Source organism: Bombina bombina, chromosome 1, assembly GCF_027579735.1.
Source record: "Bombina bombina isolate aBomBom1 chromosome 1, aBomBom1.pri, whole genome shotgun sequence".
Classification (NCBI taxonomy): Eukaryota; Metazoa; Chordata; class Amphibia; order Anura; family Bombinatoridae; genus Bombina; species Bombina bombina.
In genome coordinates, this window is record NC_069499.1 from 840,992,057 (window position 1) to 841,016,469 (window position 24,413).

Here is a 24,413-nt window from a genome sequence, read left to right on the forward strand (position 1 = left end):
GGGAAAAGCAAACTATGCATCAGATACCGCAGAAGACATGAGGGAAGTGATGTCTTGCAAGGTAACTCCAGGTGGAGCTTGAGAGGAAGTGCAGGGCACTGTATGTGTGGACGATAGTATTTGGGACACCTGAGGAGAAAGCTGCGGCATATCTTGAACATTGTCAGAAGACTCCTGAACAGCAACCTTCCTAGACAATGTTGGCTCAGAATCAAAAAGTCTATCCCTATAATTTAATGTTCTCTGAAAAGGAACAAAAAGGGGATTGATGGTTCAACATTAGCATCCAAACGTAAAGTACATGTAACATCTTGCAAAGCCTCCTGGTCCATCTTTACCCAGAATTAAAAATAAAAGCACTAAATTTTTAATCACAATATCACACACAAAAAAAAGTTACTGTTTCTTTAAATATAAAAAAGAAAACTGCTTTATTTTTACAGCAAAAACTTTAGTCTACTGTTGTAGCAAAAATACTTTAATAACCCCGGACAGCCTCTACACCTCAGCTAGCTCTTGCTGAGGTGCCTACCTGCCCTGCTGGAAAAACTGGATCCAATAGATCTCAAATGGATTCCGGACTCAAACCAGAGCATTGTACACAAAGTCCGTCACTTGTAAGACACAGGACTGTAACCGCAGTGAAATGTCTCCCCTCGAAGAGGAAGAGAAGAAAAGAGCGTGAAAAGGACATTTTCAGCGTGTCAGCTAGCTCCTCCCATCGTGAGTGTAATGAACTAATCTCCCCGTCGGTATGATTACACTGGAGGTAAAAAAAAAAAAAAAAAAAAAAAAAAAACACCGGGAGCAAGTTAACACAACCACCATAAAAACTGAGCCCATCTCCTCGTCCCCAGTGCCTGCACCACTACCTAAAATAAGCCCATTAACTCGCTATGAGCCATATTCAGTGTCCCATTAAAATGAATAGTAAAATGCCATCTTTTTCCTGAAGCAGCCCCAGAAAAAATAAAAAACAGAATTTATGTTTACCTGATAAATTACTTTCTCCAACGGTGTGTCCGGTCCACGGCGTCATCCTTACTTGTGGGATATTCTCCTCCCCAACAGGAAATGGCAAAGAGCCCAGCAAAGCTGGTCACATGATCCCTCCTAGGCTCCGCCTACCCCAGTCATTCGACCGACGTTAAGGAGGAATATTTGCATAGGAGAAACCATATGTTACCGTGGTGACTGTAGTTAAAGAAAATAAATTATCAGACCTGATTAAAAAAACCAGGGCGGGCCGTGGACCGGACACACCGTTGGAGAAAGTAATTTATCAGGTAAACATAAATTCTGTTTTCTCCAACATAGGTGTGTCCGGTCCACGGCGTCATCCTTACTTGTGGGAACCAATACCAAAGCTTTAGGACACGGATGAAGGGAGGGAGCAAATCAGGTCGCCTAAATGGAAGGCACCACGGCTTGCAAAACCTTTCTCCCAAAAATAGCCTCAGAAGAAGCAAAAGTATCAAATTTGTAAAATTTAGAAAAAGTGTGCAGTGAAGACCAAGTCACTGCCTTACATATCTGATCAACAGAAGCCTCGTTCTTGAAGGCCCATGTGGAAGCCACAGCCCTAGTGGAGTGAGCTGTGATTCTTTCAGGAGGCTGCCGTCCGGCAGTCTCATAAGCCAATCGGATAATGCTTTTAATCCAGAAGGAGAGAGAGGTAGAAGTTGCTTTTTGACCTCTCCGTTTACCAGAATAAACAACAAACAAAGACAAAGTTTGTCTGAAATCCTTAGTAGCTGCTAAGTAAAATTTGAGAGCACGAACTACATCCAAGTTGTGCAACAAACGTTCCTTCTTTGAAACTGGATTAGGACACAAAGAAGGCACAACTATCTCCTGGTTAATGTTTTTGTTAGAAACAACTTTTGGAAGAAAACCAGGTTTAGTACGCAAAACCACCTTATCTGCATGGAACACCAGATAAGGAGAAGAACACTGCAGAGCAGATAATTCTGAAACTCTTCTAGCAGAAGAAATTGCAACCAAAAACAAAACTTTCCAAGATAATAACTTAATATCAACGGAATGTAAGGGTTCAAACGGAACCCCCTAAAGAACTGAAAGAACTAGGTTGAGACTCCAAGGAGGAGTCAAAATTTTGTAAACAGGCTTGATTCTAACCAGAGCCTGAACAAAGGCTAGAACATCTGGCACAGCTGCCAGCTTTTTGTGAAGTAACACAGACAAGGCAGAAATCTGTCCCATCAAGGAACTTGCAGATAATCCTTTTTCCAATCCTTCTCGAAGGAAGGATAGACTCTTAGGAATCTTAACCTTGTCCCAAGGGAATCCTGCAGATTCACACCAACAGATATACCAAATTATGTGGTAATTTTTCTGGTTACAGGCTTTCAGGCCTGAACAAGAGTATTAATAACAGAATCTGAGAACCCTCGCTTTGATAAGATCAAGCGTTCAATCTCCAAGCAGTCAGCTGGAGTGGGTCGAACGGACCTAGAACAAGAAGGTCTCGTCTCAAAGGTAGCTTCCATGGTGGAGCCGATGACATATTCACCAGATCTGCATACCAAGTCCTGCGTGGCCACGCAGGAGCTATCAAAATCACCGACGCCCTCTCCTGATTGATCCTGGCTACCAGCCTGGGGATGAGAGGAAACGGCGGGAACACATAAGCTAGTTTGAAGGTCCAAGGTGCTACTAGTGCATCCACTAGAGCCGCCTTGGGATCCCTGGATCTGTACCCGTAGTAAGGAACTCTGAAGTTCTGACGAGAGGCCATCAGATCCATGTCTGGAATGCCCCACGGTTGAGTGACTTGGGCAAAGATTTCCGGATGGAGTTCCCACTCCCCCGGATGCAATGTCTGACGACTCAGAAAATCCGCTTCCCAATTTTCCACTCCTGGGATGTGGATAGCAGACAGGTGGCAGGAGTGAGACTCCGCCCATAGAATGATTTTGGTCACTTCTTCCATCGCTAGGGAACTCCTTGTTCCCCCCTGATGGTTGATGTATGAACTTGGCCCTCGCTAGCTGAGGCCAAGCTTTGAGAGCATTGAATATCGCTCTCAGTTCCAGAATATTTATCGGTAGAAGAGATTCTACCCGAGACCAAAGACCCTGAGCTTTCAGGGATCCCCAGACCGCGCCCCAGCCCATCAGACTGGCGTCGGTCGTGACAAGGACCCACTCTGGTCTGCGGAAGGTCATCCCTTGTGACAGGTTGTCCAGGGACAGCCACCAACGGAATGAGTCTCTGGTCCTCTGATTTACTTGTATCTTCGGAGACAAGTCTGAATAGTCCCCATTCCACTGACTGAGCATGAACAGTTGTAATGGTCTTAGATGAATGCGCACAAAAGGAACTATGTCCATTGCCGCAACCATCAAACCTATCACTTCCATGCACTGCGCTATGGAAGGAAGAGGAACGGAATGAAGTATCCGACAAGAGTCTAGAAGTTTTGTTTTTCTGGCTTCTGTCAGAAAAATCCTCATTTCTAAGGAGTCTATTATAGTTCCCAAGAAGGGAACCCTCGTTGACGGAGATAGAGAACTCTTTTCCACGTTCACTTTCCATCCGTGAGATCTGAGAAAGGCCAGGACAATGTCCGTGTGAGCCTTTACTTGAGGAAGGGACGACGCTCGAATCAGAATGTCGTCCAAGTAAGGTACTACAGCAATGCCCCTTGGTCTTAGCACCGCCAGAAGGGACCCTAGTACCTATGAGAAAATCCTAGGAGCAGTGGCTAATCCGAAAGAAAACGCCACGAACTGGAAATGCTTGTCCAGGAATTCAAACCTTAGGAACCGATGATGTTCCTTGTGGATAGGAATATGTTGTACAACGGCAAAGAGAATGACTGGGGTAGGCGGAGCCTAGGAGGGATCATGTGACCAGCTTTGCTGGGCTCTTTGCCATTTCCTGTTGGGGAGGAGAATATCCCACAAGTAAGGATGACGCCGTGGACCGGACACACCTATGTTGGAGAAATAGCACTTACCTTAATAAAGTTTGCTTGGCAGCTCACTAGGTTTGAGAGGTCTTCTCCCTTACATGGACCAGTGGAAACCGAGATAAAGACTGAGTAATCTTACTCAGGCTTTCAATATTAGGGCAGCATTAACTACATGGGAGGCGCAGTGAGGATTGTACCCCACAAGTTCCCATTGCTTAAAATCCACCACCGCTCTACTGAAGAGACTGCTATGGACTACGGCTACACCCTAGTGGAAAAACTGCACAAGCTTGTACTGTTAAAAAAATAATAAAATCTTGATTGAAGAATCTCCAGACACCTAAACTTTATCACTTCCTTGCTCTAACGTAGGCAAAGAGAATGACCGGGGTGGGAAGGAAGGGAGGTGATATCTAACAGATTTGCTGTGGTGCTCTTTGCCGCCTCCTGCTGGGCAGGAGTGATATTCCCTATAGTAATTAGATGATCTGTAGACTCACCGTGTCATTAGAAAGAAATTTGTGTTTTCATGTCCCTTTAAAAATCAGATTGTAACAAATGGCAATTACATTCTTAGAAAGTGGTTATCCTGGGGGATATTATTGAAAATTAACTTAAAAACTGAACTGTAAAATTGGATCCCCTTGGACTTCCATATGTAATAGCTGTTTTTGCTAGGTGAAACCACAACCCATTTAAATGGGCTGAGCTTTTAGGGAGAACAGACACCCTTATCTTTATGTCTTTGCACAATTGCCTTACCTTATCTCTTTTTTTAACACGCAAGCCAGAGCAATTGAAAATTAACCTTTAGTAGCTCTCTTTTTATTGTTTACACAGCTTTTTTATAACCATTACTTAAAGGGATAGAAAGGTCAAAATTAAATGTGCATTGGTGCATTTTAATTTGTAGTAGAAGCTTCTTGTAAAATGTATTACTGCTTATTTGCGCCACGCACATATCCTGTGAGCACCAGTGAACAAGTATTCAAACACTATACCAGCTGGCGGTGGTGTCTATTGCTTCTGAAGCCATTTCAGACTCTCTAAGAAGATGTGGTGTTTGAATACTGGTGCATGGCTTTCAAAGGATATGCGCATATGCTACCGAAAAAAAAAAAAAACTTTTACTAGAATTATTTTTGCTAATGAAAGTATATTGCAAAAATGCTTCTATTTTAATTTGAAATGCACCTGTGCATATATATATATATATATATATATATATATATATAAAAAAACACCTTTCTATCCCTTTAAAGGGATATGAAACCCAAAACTTTTCTTTCATGATTTAGAAAGAGAATGCAATTTTAAACATCTTTCTAATTTACTTCTATTATCTAATTTGTTTTATGCTCTTGATATTCTTTGCTGAAAAGCATATCTAGATATGCTCAGTAGCTGCTGATTGGTTGCTGCACATAGAAGCCTCGTGTGATTGGCTCACCCATGTGCATTGCTTTTTCTTCAACTAAGGATATCTAAAAAATTAAGCAAAATAAATAATAGAAGTAAATTGTAATGTTTAAATTTGTATTCTCTATCTGAATCATGAAAGAAAGATTTTGGGTTTAGTGGCCCTTTAAGTACTGACATTTTCATTATAGGTGGGGACACAACTCACAAAACTTGTTATTTCAAATGACAAAAAAAGTAAAGTAATTATTTGTAAGCAATTTAATACACTCCAGCAAGCAAAATTGATAACTGGAAATATATTAAAGGAGAGAACTTTTTATAGTACACTGTTCCTTTAAGAGATTAAACAAACTAAATCTTAGCAGTACGTTCAGAAACATGGTATAGTCAGAGTCATGATGTGATGCAAATAACAAAAAAAAAAAAGGCAAATCTTACAAGCTTGCAATCCACATATAAAAATGTGAAAAATTAACAATGTCATTGAGGTACAAGCTTAACGCGTTAATAAAGTCAAAATTAGACATTCAGGATTCAGATAGGGCATCTTTCCAATTTACGTTTATTATCTGATTTGCTTTGTTCTTTTGTATAATTTGTTGATAAGTACATCTAGGTAGGCATAGGAGCAGCAATGCACGACTGGGAGCTAGCTGCCCACGTATGCATCTTGATATTGGCTTTTCCCCTGTGTTCATTTAGCTCCCAGTCGTACATTCCTGCTTCTTCAACAAAATACAAAAAGATAATGAAGCAAATTTGATAACAGAAGTAAATTGGAAAATTAATAAAATTGTATTCTCCATCTCAGTGTTTCTCAACCGTGGTGCTAAAGAACCCCCAACAGGCCAGGTTTACATTATAGCGGAACACAGGTGAAATAATCAGCTGATCAGTAACCATGGTTACTAGCCTGCTCTGACCCATCAGCTGATTTTTTCACCTGTGCTCTAGTTCAGTTATAATGAAAATCTGGCCTGTTGGGGGTACTTGAAGACCACAATTGAGAAACACTGCCCTATTTGAATAATGAAAGAAACATTTTGAGTTTCATGTCCCTTTAAAAGACATTATGGTTAGGGCTTACACAAGGGCAGGATGTGAGGGATGTGACAAGCTGCAGTTAATATTGCAATGGTTCCATAATAAATCAAGCAAAATTAATACATTCTAGAATCCTCACCAAACCAATATAACTAATGTAATAAGGTACAAATATCACGGGCAAAGTAAAGGCATTATAGTAAATCATGGGAAGGCTAAGACAAGAATAGATTTGAGCCATTTAGGTTTTTGCGCTGGTTTGGTCAGGTTGGTATTGTTCTGCAATTGGGGAGGATGTGGTTACTGTGATAGGTTCACAGCAAGAGTTAGTTGTGGTCTGACAAAACATGTTAAGAGTAGGATTTATTTTGATGCCGATAAAAACATTAATTTAAATTGATCACTCTCATTGGATTTTCCAACAATGCCAGAACAATGACAATCCACCAAGAAGCCAAAGACCAAAGGGATAACCGCCCCAATCTTAATGTGTACAAAGAATAAGAAAAAAAATTAAGATGGAGCAGAGCTACAGTAAAACGACACAACTTAAGCGGTCTGGAAATAAAAAAGCTTCTTGAAACATCTACCAAAGCCAAGGAGCCACAAGACATTCACCTCACATGCATACATAGAACTGCTTCAGCAAACAGTAAAAAATAAAAAAAAAAATACAAAAAAGGTATAGGTCTGTTCCACTTTCAGGATATATTGTACCCACCTGTATTTACTGGAGTGAAATTTGGTAAAGAAGGACTGCTAAGGCCTGGCATCAAGGCTGAGGGGATGCCTTGGAGCGCTGGATAGCCTGTAGGGAGATTGAGTGCTTGTAGTGATGCATTATCAAACACACCTTGCTGCTGTGATGCTAGGCCCAAAACTTCATTGGCCTTTTTAATGCGGTCCAATTCCTGCTGGGCCATTAGCTGGCGAACAGTAGCTGGATCAAAGTACTCTTTCTCCTTGTCTAACTGGCTTCCAATAGCCTCTTTAACCTTGGAGATGTGCATTTGGGAGAAGATATGATCCCGCACAGACAGTCGTGCGCTGTACTTGACGCCACACAAAGTGCACTCTGTTTTGGGTCCATCATAATTAGTTTGGTTTATACCGAAGTGCTTGGCCATGCTTAACTTGGCCTTCTTTTCCTTTGCACGGGCATTCTGAAACCAGACCTGGACAACTCTCTTTGGCAGTCCGATATCATTGCCCAATACTTCACACTCCAGCATGGTGGGAGTTCTATAGTCATTAAAGCATGATTTTAGAAGTTTTAGCTGAAGGTTTGTCATTTGTGTTCGAAACCGTTTCTGACCAGGACGGTCCCCACTATCTCCTGACCTCCCTGCAGAACCACTTGCACCTGGGCTAGGAGAACAAGGGTCTGCAAGGCTAGACGTTTCACTATAATCAATAATATGTTCATTTTCATATTCTTTGCTGTAGTAGCTTGGGGCTGGGCTAACCAAACCAGAGGACATTTGGTCTTCATATTCTGACATTGATATCATGGTAGACTTTGGCAATCCCTCGCTGGTTATGGACAAAGATTTGGTTTCAGCTATTATACCCGTTGTGCTGTCATTATCAGCATTTCCTTCATCTCCTGTTGTTGTGTCAGTAATAGCAGTGTTTACAGAGGAGCAGTCATCATTATCTAACTTACTCTGATCAAAACTTAAATTGACTGATGATATAGAGGGGCTTTCAAAATCTTCCATTCCCTCTACTTTAATTGATGATGGACTGAGCAGTGTTTGTGGAGAGAGTTCCATAGATTTGCTCACTGGAGAGAGTGCTTGCCCATCACTGCTGCTTTGTGGAATATTCTGAAAGCCAGCACCATCAAACAGATCTCCTTTGAGTGGAATCACCCCATCACAGTCTACCAGCATTGCTGACAAACTCATATTGTTGTATCCTGCTCTTTTCGCCTCATGCCAATGTCGAGATCGAATGTGAGCTTCCAATGCAGTCTTTGCTTTAAACAGTGCTCTGCAAAATGGGCAACGTCTGTGGGCTTGTGCTGGACCAACTGCTCTAAACTGACCTTTTCTTTCTCGTGCTCGTGTATTTTGAAACCAGACCTGAACCACACGCTTTTTCAAACCCACCTCATGAGCAATATGATCCAACATTTTGCGTGTTGGGTTAGAATCTAGCAGATATTTCTGGTACAAAATTTCCAGCTGCTCTGGTGTGATTGTTGTTCTTAAACGCTTGTCTCTTTGTGGCTCTTCTCCCCCTGTTCCACTATCATTCTCCCCAGGGCTTGCATTAGCCTTTTCCTCTAGTTTTCTTTTTAAGGTGTTCATTGTGGAAGATGGTGCAGTAGGAGAGGTAGCAGAGCCAGTGGGAATTTGTGGGAGACCTCCAGAAATAAGCTGGCTGGCTAGCAGTGGATTATTGGGGTCAAAAAGCATGAAAGACATATCCATTGGTCTGTCTAAGAATTGGGGATGAATAAACTGGTTTTGTGCACTTAGAAAATGAAGCTGTTGATGCTCTTGCCAGTGTTCAAATGAGGGAAAAGCCAACTTGCACTGGTCACACTGATAGGGAATCAGCTGATGTGACAAGTTTGATAACTGCTGTGGAGTTGATGTGTGGAGAGGTTTCATTGGCAGGTGTGAAAGCTGAGTGGCAGTGGGGCTGGACTGTACTATAGAACAATGAGGGGTTTGTTGTGTTGCAGGAGAAGAATGAGGTGGAAGCTTTTGCTGTGTTGTATTTACTTTTTGTTCTGACTGCTCTTGTTGTACAGGCTGTGATTGTGCTGGCGGAGGTTGTTGTAATTCTTGCTTTGGTTGCAATGGCTGTTCTTGCGTTTGGTTTTGCTGTGTTCTTGGAGAGTCAAACTGCTTTGGTTTTTCATCAGATGCAGCCTCTGATTTAGAACTATATGCAATTGATTCTTCCACCTCCGCCATGTGTTGAAAGAAAGGTGTGCTAGATGTATTTCCAGAAGATGATGCTACAGTGCTGAAAGATTGAAATGGCTTTGGAGTACTGCAGGAAGAACTGGTCGGTGTCAGTAAATCGGTGGCATCCATTGAATCTTCATTCTGGCTGTCATCCTGCATATCTTCATCTTCATCTTTATAACAAAGCTTTTTCTGATGCTTAATAAGGTCAAATATCCTTTGAAAAACTAAATTACACTTTTTGCATTGATAATTTAAATTGCTTGTACGAATATATCTATCATTGCTTAACTCACGCCTTTCCCCTTCTTTGCCTTCACCTTGATTTTCATAGTTTTTCCTAGCTTTCTGGCGTGCATTTTGAAACCATACCACAATAACACGAGTAGGGAGGTTAAGGAGGTTTGAGAGCTGTTCAAATTCATCATCTTTTGGGTATGCATTGGCATCAAAGAAATCTTGAAGTACACGAAGTTGGTAATCAGTAAAGCGAGTTCTTGAAGACCTCTTGCTTCCCCAGTACTCATGCTTTTGGGGCTCTGGAGAGGGAGGCCTAGAGTCAATTTTCAATTCCTCTAAACTAGTAATGGGAGGGTTGTTGAAATTGTAAGGTGAATCTTTGTTGCGCTGACGCTCCTTAAAAAGGGTGTTTCTAAACCAATGCTTTATTACTTTCTGTGGCAACCCAGACTTATCAGCCATTTCTTTTATTTGTTCTTCACTTGGGGAGTTATTTATATCAAAATACTGGCGTAGAACTCTAAGCTGGTCATCTGTAATCCTGGTCCTTGGCCTCTTGTTCTGTTGTTGGATGAGAGCAGGATTTAGCTGATGTTGATACAACTGAGCTAAGTCTGAAGAAAGGGAATCCACAGATCCTAACTGAGATTGGAGCTGTGCTGGCATTGATTGCAATGGCATTGTCTGCATCATGAGAGGAGAAAAAATGGGCAGTTCCATTGGCATTGAAAGTTGAGCCAGTGGCACAGATGGTTGGCCTGGTGATATGCTGGGTGGAGTTATTGATGGAGCAGAAGTAGGGAGTGTGGGTGTGAGAGCTGGCTGTGGAGTTGCCGGAGGTGGTGGAGGTGGTGGAGGAGGTGGTGGAGGAGGAGGAGCATCTGGGGTTTGAGGCCTTAAAGGATACAGCTTATCATAATGATCTCTATATTGTTTGGCAAACTGCTCAAGTTGTTTAAAGGGAAGATAACTCTGATGAACATGCTCCTGGTGACTCTTGAGTATTAGGACATTGGAGAAATATTTCCCACAAGAGCTACATTCTAGCTTATCCAAACAGTCAGCTTGGTCACTTTTTAAATTCTTTTTTTGGGATTTCTGTTTGTTTTCATTGTATTGAATTACAAGTTCAAAACCAAAATTCTCAAGCAAGGCTTTGGTAGCGTTGCCTCGAGCATCTGATGCAATGCGAGGAGGAAGCAAGAAAGAGTCTGAACTAGAAACTGTGGCAAATTCCCTTTTTTCTTTGCTTTTCGAGGGATCAGACACTAAGTCATTGACGAAAGTAATCTCCTCTCCCCTTTCAGAAAACTCTCTTTCATTTTTTATCTCCTTGTAACTTTCTTTCACAGGCTTCACTTTTTGCTCTGGCAGTTGTAAGAGTGCTGCATGTGTTTCTGACATGCACATCTGCCCTTGCTGTTGCAAAGCATGCTGGTGATGGGTATGAGCTTGTGGAGGGATCTGTAGTGGAGATTTAAGGTCTTCTAGTAAACTGGGACCATTCCCAGATAGGGTCAATGTCCCACTAGTCAAAGGCATACTGACCTCTGGATTGAACTGAAACTCTGCACTAGGAATGTAAAAGGGAAATAACAAATGCTGTTGTTGCTGAAGTTGGAGTAAAGTTTCTGTTGTCATTGGAAAGTGGGGAAGAAGAGTTGGATTTAACAATTGGGACTGCAGAATGGCAGCTTGCTGCTGTAGCTCCTGCTGAAACTGAGCTTGCACCTGTGCTTGGGCAAGTGCCTGGGCTTGTTGTTGTTGCTGATGCTGCTGCTGTTGCTGTCGTGTGGCAATCATGTCTGCAAGTTTTTTACGATTTACTTCTTTATGCTCAGAATGGCAAGGAACACTTGAAGATACAAGACTGCCCATTCCAGTGTTACCCATGTTCTCCAGGGATGTTTGTATCATGAAATTTGAGCTTGCTACAGTTGTGACAGAGGTTGTGCTACTTGAGGTTGCTGTAACATTACTGGTCTCAGGGTTTGGTGTGGAGGAGGTTGCAGGTACAGAGGTGCTGTTGGAACTTGATCCACTGCTGCTACCACTTGCTGCTTCAAGTTTTGCTGCACGTGCTTTGGTCTGATGTAACACAGATCTCATATGGATCTCTAGTGTGGAGCTCTGACTGTAGGCAACACTGCATGTGTTACATTTAAATGGTTTGTTATCTGGACTGTTTGTGGGCTCAGGCTGACCAGTAGTGGATTCTTGCAGCGCTCTTTTCAGTTTGTGCAGATGGGATACAGAGTTGTAATGCACTAGCAGAATGTTTTTTTGTGTGAAAGACTCCTTACATACAGTGCACTTATAAGGTCGAGAGGGATCCAGAAACTTTTCCATTGTAAAATTTGGCCCCTTGCGAAAAGGAAGAGCTCGCTTGGGCTCAGAGCCAGAATCTTCTTGAAGAGATCCAGAATCACTTCCAGCTGGACTCTGTTTATCTTCCAAGTCACTCTCATCTTCCTTCTCATCTTCTACAAGCATACTTTGGTCTTCTGTAATGGTCACATCTCCTGTGGCCATTATTTCTCCATTTACAAGAAGTCCACTGTACAGCTGCTGGATGTCTGCCTCATTAAGTTCCAGGTGGCTGGTCTCTAGATGCTTCTTCAGAGCTTGGAATGTTCGAAAGCTCCTCTGGCAAAGGCAGCACATAGTAGCGGCACGAATCACATGATACTGTGAATGCAGATGAAGTTTTTCAATTGTTTTAAATGCTAAGCTACATTGATTGCAGCGATACTTGTAAACATGACGATCTGAGACAGGTAACTGAGAACGCTTGTTGTGGATCTCATTGAAATGTGATTGCAGTGCAGCAGAAGTTTTGAAGACCTGGTTACATCCTTTCTTCCAACATAAAAATCCAGAATCCTCCCTAGTAGAGTTATCATTTGAAGCGTTCTGGTCTGTGCTCTGCTCATTTCCCTCGTTAACTGCAGCAGACTTTGAAAATTCTTCAGCTGCTTCTGTGAAAAATAGATACAATCTTAAAATCAAGTTTGCAAGTAAAGATCTATAATTTATTGTAAACAGTATTACATTTGTTAGAAGGAGAAAAAAAATCATTTAATTCAGAACTTCAATTGCATAAACAAGAGAGTTTCCTTTGGTCTTACCTAAAAGCTTCTCAGAGTTTTCTGCAGTGGAGGTTGATGGTGGTCGTTCACGCTCTGGTGAATTCACTGGGAGAAACATGCTACTTGGCATCAGCATCTCAGGAGCAGTTACCTACACAAATACAAAGGCAACATATATTAAGATATATACAAATCACCATGGTGCTCCACTCATATTTACCATTATGGAGGGTATTACCTTGTTTACCTATATTGAAATATATGAAATAGGTGCCTTTGCCTGTTGAAACCATTACAGATATTGAAAATATGAAAACTGCTGTATTCTCTATAGAAACACTATAGGCAACATCAGAAAACAACCATAGTGGGAGGTTCTCCTCAGTAGTTGGAATGCAATGAGTTACCTGCCAGAGTTCTTTGTGCATTTAATGTTTTCCCAAAGACTTGATATACCAGCCACATAGCTTTAAATGTATTAGAAACTGCAACATAAGGTTTATTCTAGTAACTACAAATGATAATTTTAGTAACTAAGTATTGGTCTTTGCGTATAAACCCCCCAAAAAGATAAGGAAGCTTTGAGTATAAAGAATGAAGATGCAATCTAGAACAACTTGTTTTAAACACAAAAATACACCTAAATGAGCAATTTAAATACATTTAATACTTTGCAGCTTGAACAACAAGTCATTTGAAACACAATTTCACAGTACATAGTCCCTTTAAATATGTTTTGCTTGAGTGGTTTCAAATTGTAGGGTTGTTAAAAAGCTACACTTTGGACATTGTAACTAAACTAAATACAATAAGTTCGAGCGCAGAACCAGATATTTTTAAAGAAACCAAAATATGAAAAAACAGAATTTATGTTTACCTGATAAATTACTTTCTCCAACGGTGTGTCCGGTCCACGGCGTCATCCTTACTTGTGGGATATTCTCTTCCCCAACAGGAAATGGCAAAGAGCCCAGCAAAGCTGGTCACATGATCCCTCCTAGGCTCCGCCTACCCCAGTCATTCGACCGACGTTAAGGAGGAATATTTGCATAGGAGAAACCATATGGTACCGTGGTGACTGTAGTTAAAGAAAATAAATTATCAGACCTGATTAAAAAAACCAGGGCGGGCCGTGGACCGGACACACCGTTGGAGAAAGTAATTTATCAGGTAAACATAAATTCTGTTTTCTCCAACATAGGTGTGTCCGGTCCACGGCGTCATCCTTACTTGTGGGAACCAATACCAAAGCTTTAGGACACGGATGAAGGGAGGGAGCAAATCAGGTCACCTAAATGGAAGGCACCACGGCTTGCAAAACCTTTCTCCCAAAAATAGCCTCAGAAGAAGCAAAAGTATCAAACTTGTAAAATTTGGTAAAAGTGTGCAGTGAAGACCAAGTCGCTGCCCTACATATCTGATCAACAGAAGCCTCGTTCTTGAAGGCCCATGTGGAAGCCACAGCCCTAGTGGAATGAGCTGTGATTCTTTCGGGAGGCTGCCGTCCGGCAGTCTCGTAAGCCAATCTGATGATGCTTTAATCCAAAAAGAGAGAGAGGTAGAAGTTGCTTTTTGACCTCTCCTTTTACCGGAATAAACAACAAACAAGGAAGATGTTTGTCTAAAATCCTTTGTAGCATCTAAGTAGAATTTTAGAGCGCGAACAACATCCAAATTGTGCAACAAACGTTCCTTCTTTGAAACTGGTTTCGGACACAGAGAAGGTACGATAATCTCCTGGTTAATGTTTTTGTTAGAAACAACTTTTGGAAGAAAACCAGGTTTAGTACGTAAAACCACCTTATCTGCATGGAACACCAGATAAGGAGGAGAACACTGCAGAGCAGATAATTCTGAAACTCTTCTGGCAGAAGAAATTGCAACTAAAAACAAAACTTTCCAAGATAATAACTTAATATCAACGGAATGCAAGGGTTCAAACGGAACCCCCTGAAGAACTGAAAGAACTAAATTGAGACTCCAAGGAGGAGTCAAAGGTTTGTAAACAGGCTTAATTCTAACCAGAGCCTGAACAAAGGCTTGAACATCTGGCACAGCGGCCAGCTTTTTGTGAAGTAACACAGACAAGGCAGAAATCTGTCCCTTCAGGGAACTTGCAGATAATCCTTTTTCCAATCCTTCTTGAAGGAAGGATAGAATCCTAGGAATCTTAACCTTGTCCCAAGGGAATCCTTTAGATTCACACCAACAGATATATTTTTTCCAAATTTTGTGGTAAATCTTTCTAGTTACAGGCTTTCTGGCCTGAACAAGAGTATCGATAACAGAATCTGAGAACCCTCGCTTCGATAAGATCAAGCGTTCAATCTCCAAGCAGTCAGCTGGAGTGAAACCAGATTCGGATGTTCGAACGGACCCTGAACAAGAAGGTCTCGTCTCAAAGGTAGCTTCCAAGGTGGAGCCGATGACATATTCACCAGATCTGCATACCAAGTCCTGCGTGGCCACGCAGGAGCTATCAAGATCACCGACGCCCTCTCCTGATTGATCCTGGCTACCAGCCTGGGGATGAGAGGAAACGGCGGGAACACATAAGCTAGTTTGAAGGTCCAAGGTGCTACTAGTGCATCCACTAGAGCCGCCTTGGGATCCCTGGATCTGGACCCGTAGCAAGGAACTTTGAAGTTCTGACGAGAGGCCATCAGATCCATGTCTGGAATGCCCCACAGCTGAGTGACTTGGGCAAAGATTTCCGGATGGAGTTCCCACTCCCCCGGATGCAATGTCTGACGACTCAGAAAATCCGCTTCCCAATTTTCCACTCCTGGGATGTGGATAGCAGACAGGTGGCAGGAGTGAGACTCCGCCCATAGAATGATTTTGGTCACTTCTTCCATCGCCAGGGAACTCCTTGTTCCCCCCTGATGGTTGATGTACGCAACAGTTGTCATGTTGTCTGATTGAAACCGTATGAACTTGGCCCTCGCTAGCTGAGGCCAAGCCTTGAGAGCATTGAATATCGCTCTCAGTTCCAGAATATTTATCGGTAGAAGAGATTCTTCCCGAGACCAAAGACCCTGAGCTTTCAGGGATCCCCAGACCGCGCCCCAGCCCATCAGACTGGCGTCGGTCGTGACAATGACCCACTCTGGTCTGCGGAATGTCATCCCTCGTGACAGGTTGTCCAGGGACAGCCACCAACGGAGTGAGTCTCTGGTCCTCTGATTTACTTGTATCTTCGGAGACAAGTCTGTATAGTCCCCATTCCACTGACTGAGCATGCACAGTTGTAATGGTCTTAGATGAATGCGTGCAAAAGGAACTATGTCCATTGCCGCTACCATCAACCCGATCACTTCCATGCACTGAGCTATGGAAGGAAGAGGAACGGAATGAAGTATCCGACAAGAGTCTAGAAGTTTTGTTTTTCTGGCCTCTGTCAGAAAAATCCTCATTTCTAAGGAGTCTATTATTGTTCCCAAGAAGGGAACCCTTGTTGACGGAGATAGAGAACTCTTTTCCACGTTCACTTTCCATCCGTGAGATCTGAGAAAGGCCAGGACAATGTCCGTGTGAGCCTTTGCTTGAGGAAGGGACGACGCTTGAATCAGAATGTCGTCCAAGTAAGGTACTACAGCAATGCCCCTTGGTCTTAGCACAGCTAGAAGGGACCCTAGTACCTTTGTGAAAATCCTTGGAGCAGTGGCTAATCCGAAAGGAAGCGCCACGAACTGGTAATGTTTGTCCAGGAATGCGAACCTCAGGAACCGATGATGTTCCTTGTGGATAGGAATATGTAGATACGCATCCTTTAAATCCACCGTGGTCATGAATTGACCTTCCTGGATGGAAGGAAGAATAGTTCGAATGGTTTCCATCTTGAACGATGGAACCTTGAGAAACTTGTTTAAAATCTTGAGATCTAAGATTGGTCTGAACGTTCCCTCTTTTTTGGGAACTATAAACAGATTGGAGTAGAACCCCATCCCTTGTTCTCTTAATGGAACAGGATGAATCACTCCCATTTTTAACAGGTCTTCTACACAATGTAAGAATGCCTGTCTTTTTATGTGGTCTGAAGACAACTGAGACCTGTGGAACCTCCCCCTTGGGGGAAGTCCCTTGAATTCCAGAAGATAACCTTGGGAGACTATTTCTAGCGCCCAAGGATCCAGAACATCTCTTGCCCAAGCCCGAGCGAAGAGAGAGAGTCTGCCCCCCACCAGATCCGGTCCCGGATCGGGGGCCAACATTTCATGCTGTCTTGGTAGCAGTGGCAGGTTTCTTGGCCTGCTTTCCCTTGTTCCAGCCTTGCATTGGTCTCCAAGCTGGCTTGGCTTGAGAAGTATTACCCTCTTGCTTAGAGGACGTAGCACTTTGGGCTGGTCCGTTTCTACGAAAGGGACGAAAATTAGGTTTATTTTTTGCCTTGAAAGGCCGATCCTGAGGAAGGGTGTGGCCCTTACCCCCAGTGATATCAGAGATAATCTCTTTCAAGTCAGGGCCAAACAGCGTTTTCCCCTTGAAAGGAATGTTAAGTAGCTTGTTCTTGGAAGACGCATCAGCCGACCAAGATTTCAACCAAAGCGCTCTGCGCGCCACAATAGCAAACCCAGAATTCTTAGCCGCTAACCTAGCCAATTGCAAAGTGGCGTCTAGGGTGAAAGAATTAGCCAATTTGAGAGCATTGATTCTGTCCATAATCTCCTCATAAGGAGGAGAATCACTATCGACCGCCTTTATCAGCTCATCGAACCAGAAACATGCGGCTGTAGCGACAGGGACAATGCATGAAATTGGTTGTAGAAGGTAACCCTGCTGAACAAACATCTTTTTAAGCAAACCTTCTAATTTTTTATCCATAGGATCTTTGAAAGCACAACTATCCTCTATGGGTATAGTGGTGCGTTTGTTTAAAGTGGAAACCGCTCCCTCGACCTTGGGGACTGTCTGCCATAAGTCCTTTCTGGGGTCGACCATAGGACACAATTTTTTAAATATGGGGGGAGGGACGAAAGGAATACCGGGCCTTTCCCATTCTTTATTAACAATGTCCGCCACCCGCTTGGGTATAGGAAAAGCTTCTGGGAGCCCCGGCACCTCTAGGAACTTGTCCATTTTACATAGTTTCTCTGGGATGACCAACTTGTCACAATCATCCAGAGTGGATAATACCTCCTTAAGCAGAATGCGGAGATGTTCCAACTTAAATTTAAATGCAATCACATCAGGTTCAGCTTGTTGAGAAATGTTCCCTGAATCAGTAATTTCTCCCTCAGACAAAACCTCCCTGGCCCCATCAGACTGGGTTAGGGGCCCTTCAGAAATATTATTATCAGCGTCGTCATGCTCTTCAGTATCTAAAACAGAGCAGTCGCGCTTACGCTGATAAGTGTTCATTTTGGCTAAAATGTTTTTGACAGAATTATCCATTACAGCCGTTAATTGTTGCATAGTAAGGAGTATTGGCGCGCTAGATGTACTAGGGGCCTCCTGAGTGGGCAAGACTCGTGTAGACGAAGGAGGGAATGATGCAGTACCATGCTTACTCCCCTCACTTGAGGAATCATCTTGGGCATCATTGTCATTGTCACATAAATCACATTTATTTAAATGAATAGGAATTCTGGCTTCCCCACATTCAGAACACAGTCTATCTGGTAGTTCAGACATGTTAAACAGGCATAAACTTGATAACAAAGTACAAAAAAACGTTTTAAAATAAAACCGTTACTGTCACTTTAAATTTTAAACTGAACACACTTTATTACTGCAATTGCGAAAAAACATGAAGGAATTGTTCAAAATTCACCAAATTTTCACCACAGTGTCTTAAAGCCTTAAAAGTATTGCACACCAAATTTGGAAGCTTTAACCCTTAAAATAACGGAACCGGAGCCGTTTTGAACTTTAACCCCTTTACAGTCCCTGGTATCTGCTTTGCTGAGACCCAACCAAGCCCCAAGGGGAATACGATACCAAATGACGCCTTCAGAAAGTCTTTTCTAAGTATCAGAGCTCCTCTCACATGCGACTGCATGCCATGCCTCTCAAAAACAAGTGCGCAACACCGGCGCGAAAATGAGGCTCTGCCTATGCTTTGGGAAAGCCCCTAAAGAATAAGGTGTCTAAAACAGTGCCTGCCGATATGATTATATCAAAATACCCAGATAAAATGATTCCTCAAGGCTAAATATGTGTTAATAATGAATCGATTTAGCCCAGAAAAAGTCTACAGTCTTAATAAGCCCTTTTTGAAGCCCTTATTTACGATCGTAATAAACATGGCTTACCGGATCCCATAGGGAAAATGACAGCTTCCAGCATTACATCGTCTTGTTAGAATGTGTCATACCTCAAGCAGCAAGAGACTGCTCACTGTTCCCCCAACTGAAGTTAATTGCTCTCAACAGTCCTGTGTGGAACAGCCATGGATTTTAGTGACGGTTGCTAAAATCATTTTCCTCATACAAACAGAATTCTTCATCTCTTTTCTGTTTCTGAGTAAATAGTACATACCAGCACTATTTCAAAATAACAAACTCTTGATTGAATAATAAAAACTACAGTTAAACACTAAAAAACTCTAAGCCATCTCCGTGGAGATGTTGCCTGTACAACGGCAAAGAGAATGACTGGGGTAGGCGGAGCCTAGGAGGGATCATGTGACCAGCTTTGCTGGGCTCTTTGCCATTTCCTGTTGGGGAAGAGAATATCCCACAAGTAAGGATGACGCCGTGGACCGGACACACCTATGTTGGAGAAAAGTGCTTTAAATCTGATATTAGCAAAATTAAAACTAGTTATCAAACACCCATTGGGAAGAGGATGTCAGACAGGAATTTCAACCTATAGAATGCCTGTGAAGGATCAGAATTCTCCCCCAAGGAGCATGAACATAAAAATCTTACATTACAAGATTGTCTGCACTTGTCTATTCCAATCAATCAATGTTAAAGTGAAAGTAAAGTTAACCTATTATCTCGTTATCACTGCAAAGTAATCATAAAATAAACTGAACTTTAATTCATCATTTTTTTTAAATCTTTTTCTGACATTTGTTATTTATATTTCAATTGTTCCATAAACTAACCTTATCCCTCCACCTGCATAAAAAAAAAAAATTCGGGTAGTTGTGACGATTTGATCCGTATCTAACGGATTAATTCCCCCATTGGCGTCTAAGACGGACTAATATACTCCCACTTGTTACATAGCGCATGCATGAAGTCTTAATATCGCTGTCAGTCTATTTGCGCGTGCACACAAGCTGCATGCGCACTAGCAAACAACGATCGTCATCATTCTAAACCAGATATAATGTAGCGAAGATGCGAAATTGCACATGCGCATAGTTTTAACAATCACGAACGCGCACGCTTACTAACGCAAACGGGGGTTGGGAGCGCAACAGAAAACAGGAAGAAAGCGAGGGGGAGGAGGAAGCTGCAAAAAGACGGTCAAAGTAAATGTTATGTTTATTTCATTAGGGATTGTTTTTTCAAAATAATAAGTTAGCGACTATAATGTTTGGCATAATATAATATGAAAATCGGATTGATTAGGTTAAAACTTTACTTTCACTTTAAGTACATGCAAATGCCTAATCTTCTACTCATTTGTATTTAAAAAAAAACACAACAACACATTTTTATATATATATATATATATATATATATATATATATATACACACACACACACACATATACATACACATATATACATACACACACACATAAATACATTCATATACACACACACATATTTCTCTACAAATGCTGTAATAGGTAGGAGCAAAGGAAATCTCATTTAAGGCTAAACTTTTAAAATCAATATATATATAAAAAAAAAAAGCTTAAGATGCTTTGCCCTTCCACTATGTTTCTGTGGATGTTTCAAGATTTACTGATGTGTAATGAATACAGTCTGTTGAAAGAACAAGGAAAAGCTTTGAGGGAAATGCTTTCTTGTCTCATCTCCTTATATGTAAGTGAGCAGCTTAAGAATTACAGAAGTAGGAATCATGATCACAAGCAAGGGCGCATTTTCATTTAAGGGTTGGGGAAGGTAAATGTGTCCACTAGAGCCTACACCCAGTGAGACCAAAGCACTGTGCAGAATCTCCGAGAATTCCTGCTCCACAAGACAGCTCTATAATTGTTTTCATACACTTTAATTAGAAAACCTCGCCTGGCCTTGAATAATAAGCGAAAGACTTCTGTACTTGAAAGGTTGAAGTCAATCAAGTGTGAATGACGGCAGACGGGGAGGTGAGCGAGAGACGTTGTCTGTTCTCCACTTTAATCATCTTTCCTGATTGGAATTCTGGCAGGTTTTGAGAGGTCTAATGTGTCTGCTCCCTTTTCTGTGATGAGTCTCCTACATTATACACCAGTAAAATTGAACAACTAAGAAACCACATCTTAACTCTGCGCACTAAACTATGTCTGAATAGTGTATCCCATAATACATTTTATTATGTAACATTTTTTTATATTATCAGTAAATCAAGTGACTCCTGAAAAGAAAATCCCACAAGCCATACACTGAGAACGGCACTTCTACTTTGCACAAACCTGATTATTTTGTGTTGGGCCTAGCTACAGGCTATGCTTTAGTGAAATGCTAGTATATTGCTTCCTGTTAGTGTTGTACTAGAACAGCACGAGTCCTGCTATACACAGCTGCTTGGCCAGATATGTAAATTGCATCATTAAAGTATACGCTGAACTGCTCCCTGTGCCCACTGATCTCTGACTTGTGGGTCAGTGATGCAACGTGTCAGCTGGCTCTCCTCTGTATGCCCATCACACAGGATAATTACATGCTAATTGTGTGAGGAAAACCAGCTGACAGTATATAGGGACATCTTCACAGGCTCTTTACACCATGTTGGGGTAGAAGACGAAGGCTAGACTCAGTCGCCAGCCTTGTAACCCAGACTTCTCACTACATACTGCAGACAAAAAGAAAATGGAGAAGGCTGCATGGAGAGGAGTGAGGGAAAAAAAAAACAGTAAGAGGCAAAAAAAAAAAAAAGCAATGGGCAGCGAGGGGTGTTTCAATGACACAGACAAAGGATGGAGGAAAGAGGTCAGAAAAAAAAAAAAAAAACCTGACTGTCACTTAAGTCTGACATGCAAATCCCACTCACAGACAGACTGCATATTTCCATTACAAAGAGTGCAAGAGCTAGAGAGAAAACCGGTTAGTAATAGGCTGATATTAAGGTCACTTCCCATTTACCCCAACTAATTGGCAAACATAGGCCTAGCAGCTCAACAGCAAAGTGTCAGTGAAGCAGAAAGCAATGAAGGTAAATAAAGACAGAAAACCACGAGACAATATAGAAGATGTAAAGAAAAACTATGGTCTGATATAAAGACTGATGTGATAGGCACACAAAATGGAAATAATAATCGGAAGGCACAATGTTGTGCTTAGAGCATTGGATATGGATGTAACAGAAATGGCAAACAACAACAGTGGAAGTGAATGTAAGATGACCACTTGTAATTTTTTTTTTTTTTTTTTATAGGACTGAGGTTTTCATAATAGATAGATACTAGATGAGAAAATTCAAAGTCCTTGTTGCTGTGGTAACAGACTCATTAGACTGGGCAGGTTCCAGAGAGCTGTCTGCGTTATTAGTAAGATTACGTGAATACAGAGTGAACATGCTAACAGCTCCTCAATCCCATCTTATGTTTGAAAGGCTGCCTCTCATTCACTCGCTATACAGTTTATTTTGACCGGGATTTTTCCCAGCTCTACTCAAGATTGACTTCAGCAAGTGCGACAACTATTTCTTCCAGCTGAGTTTAGAATGAACAGTTGTTATTGATAATGCTAAAAAGGTATCCTATACGAATGATCGCTGTGGAATGTTGCTGTTTTTAGTGTCAACATCTACATGACAAGCAGTTTTGCTGCCCAATGGGCGAAATTAGGTTTTTAATTTGCAGACAGATTTGGGGAGCAAGCAGTGAGAAACAGCTATTCCTCTGAGGACAACCGTAACCATGGAGTTACGCCAATATAATAGCACAAGGTAGTTCTTAAATCAGAACACTTGGATGCTGGCGTCCTGCTCTTAGCTCTTTCAGCAACACACCCACCAGCACACTATGCTAATTACAAAAGTTAAGTCCTTGGACTAATCAGCAGCACATTTCTGATGTCCATATCTCAAAAGGCAAAATGTCATAGTGCTAACATCCTACTGACAATGTTATAGGAAAATGTATCAGAAAAGGAAATGACAGTAAATGCCACTACATGCATGCAATAAAACTTGACCTCTAAACCTGCAGTCAAGCGACGTGGCTCTCACCGTCATAACGAGCTTTTCCACACAGTCAGGTGCAACGCTGTGCAGGTGAGTGAGGTGCAGCTGCAAGTGAATCTTGTTGTTAAGCATGTCCTGGCAAAGAGGACAACGCAGCAGAGGCTGGACTGAATGTTGTGTCATGGCGTGAACACGGAGACGGTTCACATCTGCGTTATTGTACTTGCAATATGGACACTGATACATCTGGGGAGAGCAGAGAATAAACGGTTAGGGAAAGAGAAGAGGAGAACGGAAGAAAACTGCAACGCATATTCATTTACACAATGCGGCATGTATATCACCTGCTCGGGTTTCTTTTCTTCGGTCGATTTTGAGCGTTTTGAGGGCAAGGGCAGCTCATTGCTGTTGTAAGGCATGATCTTAGAAGGTAACGGATCTGCAGGGTCTCTTTCAGAGGGGTTAGAAAGTGCTGCAATACATAAACAATGCAAGTTAAAGGGACACGAAACACTATTTTTTCAGACAATGTATGCAATGTTAAACAACTTTATAAATTACTTTTATCAAATTTGCTTCATTTTTGGTGAAGGAGCAGCATTTCACTACTGGGAGCTATCTAGGTCAACCAATGACACGAGAAATATGTGCGGGCACAAATCAACAGCTAGCTCCCAGTAGTGTAGGATATGTACATATTTTCAACAAAGAATACCAAGAGAACAAAGTCAATTTAAAAGTGTCTAAAATTAAATGCTCTGTCTGAATCATTCAAGTTTAATATTGAGTTTCCTATACCTTTAACTACTATAAAAAAAATCTTGCAATAAAAAAAAAAAAAATAAGAAAACACTATAATCCAACAATTTATATGGAAAAGCAAAATAAATAATGATGTTGGCACTAAACATGTAAGTTGTGCTATTTCTCAGTGTGATGTACCTGAGCTCTTGCTTGTGTCCTTTACAGCCTCCGAATCATGGTCTTTAGTAAGTTCCTCCGGTTCAGCGGCATTATCACCAGGAGCCTCGGCATCTTCTATCAAATCATCTGAAAAATAAAAAATACCGTTATTAAAAGAAGGTCAGCTAATCCTTAAACTCAAAATGTAATTCACTATAAATGCATAAAAAAGTGATCAAACTGCAGTCATTATTTATTTTGCTTGCTTTTGCTGTAAAACACCTCTGAAAGCTGTGCAGGTGTCACTCTATCTAAAGAGACCAAAAAATAAATTCCATAATCTGAGTATGATGCAAAATGCAGGCTATTGCATAACCAAGATACATACAACACAGTGACTGCTTAGAACAGTAAACAAACTTGTCGCTAGCAAGCCATAATTTAACACAAGCAAAAAGGTAAACATTCTCAAAGTTCTTAATGATTTAGAATCAATTCTGTACATTAGTGTGTCCTTTTTAAAAGCTTTTAAAACATTTATTTTGTATGTAGGTCTTTTGCAATACATTAACTAATTGCTGACATATACTATACATATTAAAA

The 24,413-nt window shown here is 41.5% G+C and overlaps 1 protein-coding gene across 3 annotated transcripts in view; it reads right to left on the reverse strand.

Annotated features, from left to right (window-relative positions):
- ZFHX3 (zinc finger homeobox 3) overlaps positions 1-24,413 on the reverse strand; it is a 285,532-nt gene that overhangs the window by 12,588 nt on the left and 248,531 nt on the right. For 2 of the 3 annotated variants that reach the window (XM_053699463.1, XM_053699462.1), the window contains 5 exons: positions 23,850-23,957; positions 23,252-23,379; positions 22,953-23,153; positions 12,696-12,807; positions 7,125-12,545 (listed from right to left, as the gene is read on the reverse strand). In XM_053699463.1, the coding sequence (XP_053555438.1) occupies positions 7,125-12,545; positions 12,696-12,807; positions 22,953-23,153; positions 23,252-23,379; positions 23,850-23,957 (5,970 nt within the window). The remainder of the gene's footprint in view (positions 1-7,124; positions 12,546-12,695; positions 12,808-22,952; positions 23,154-23,251; positions 23,380-23,849; positions 23,958-24,413) is intronic. The other variant, XM_053699464.1, reaches the window with a different exon arrangement.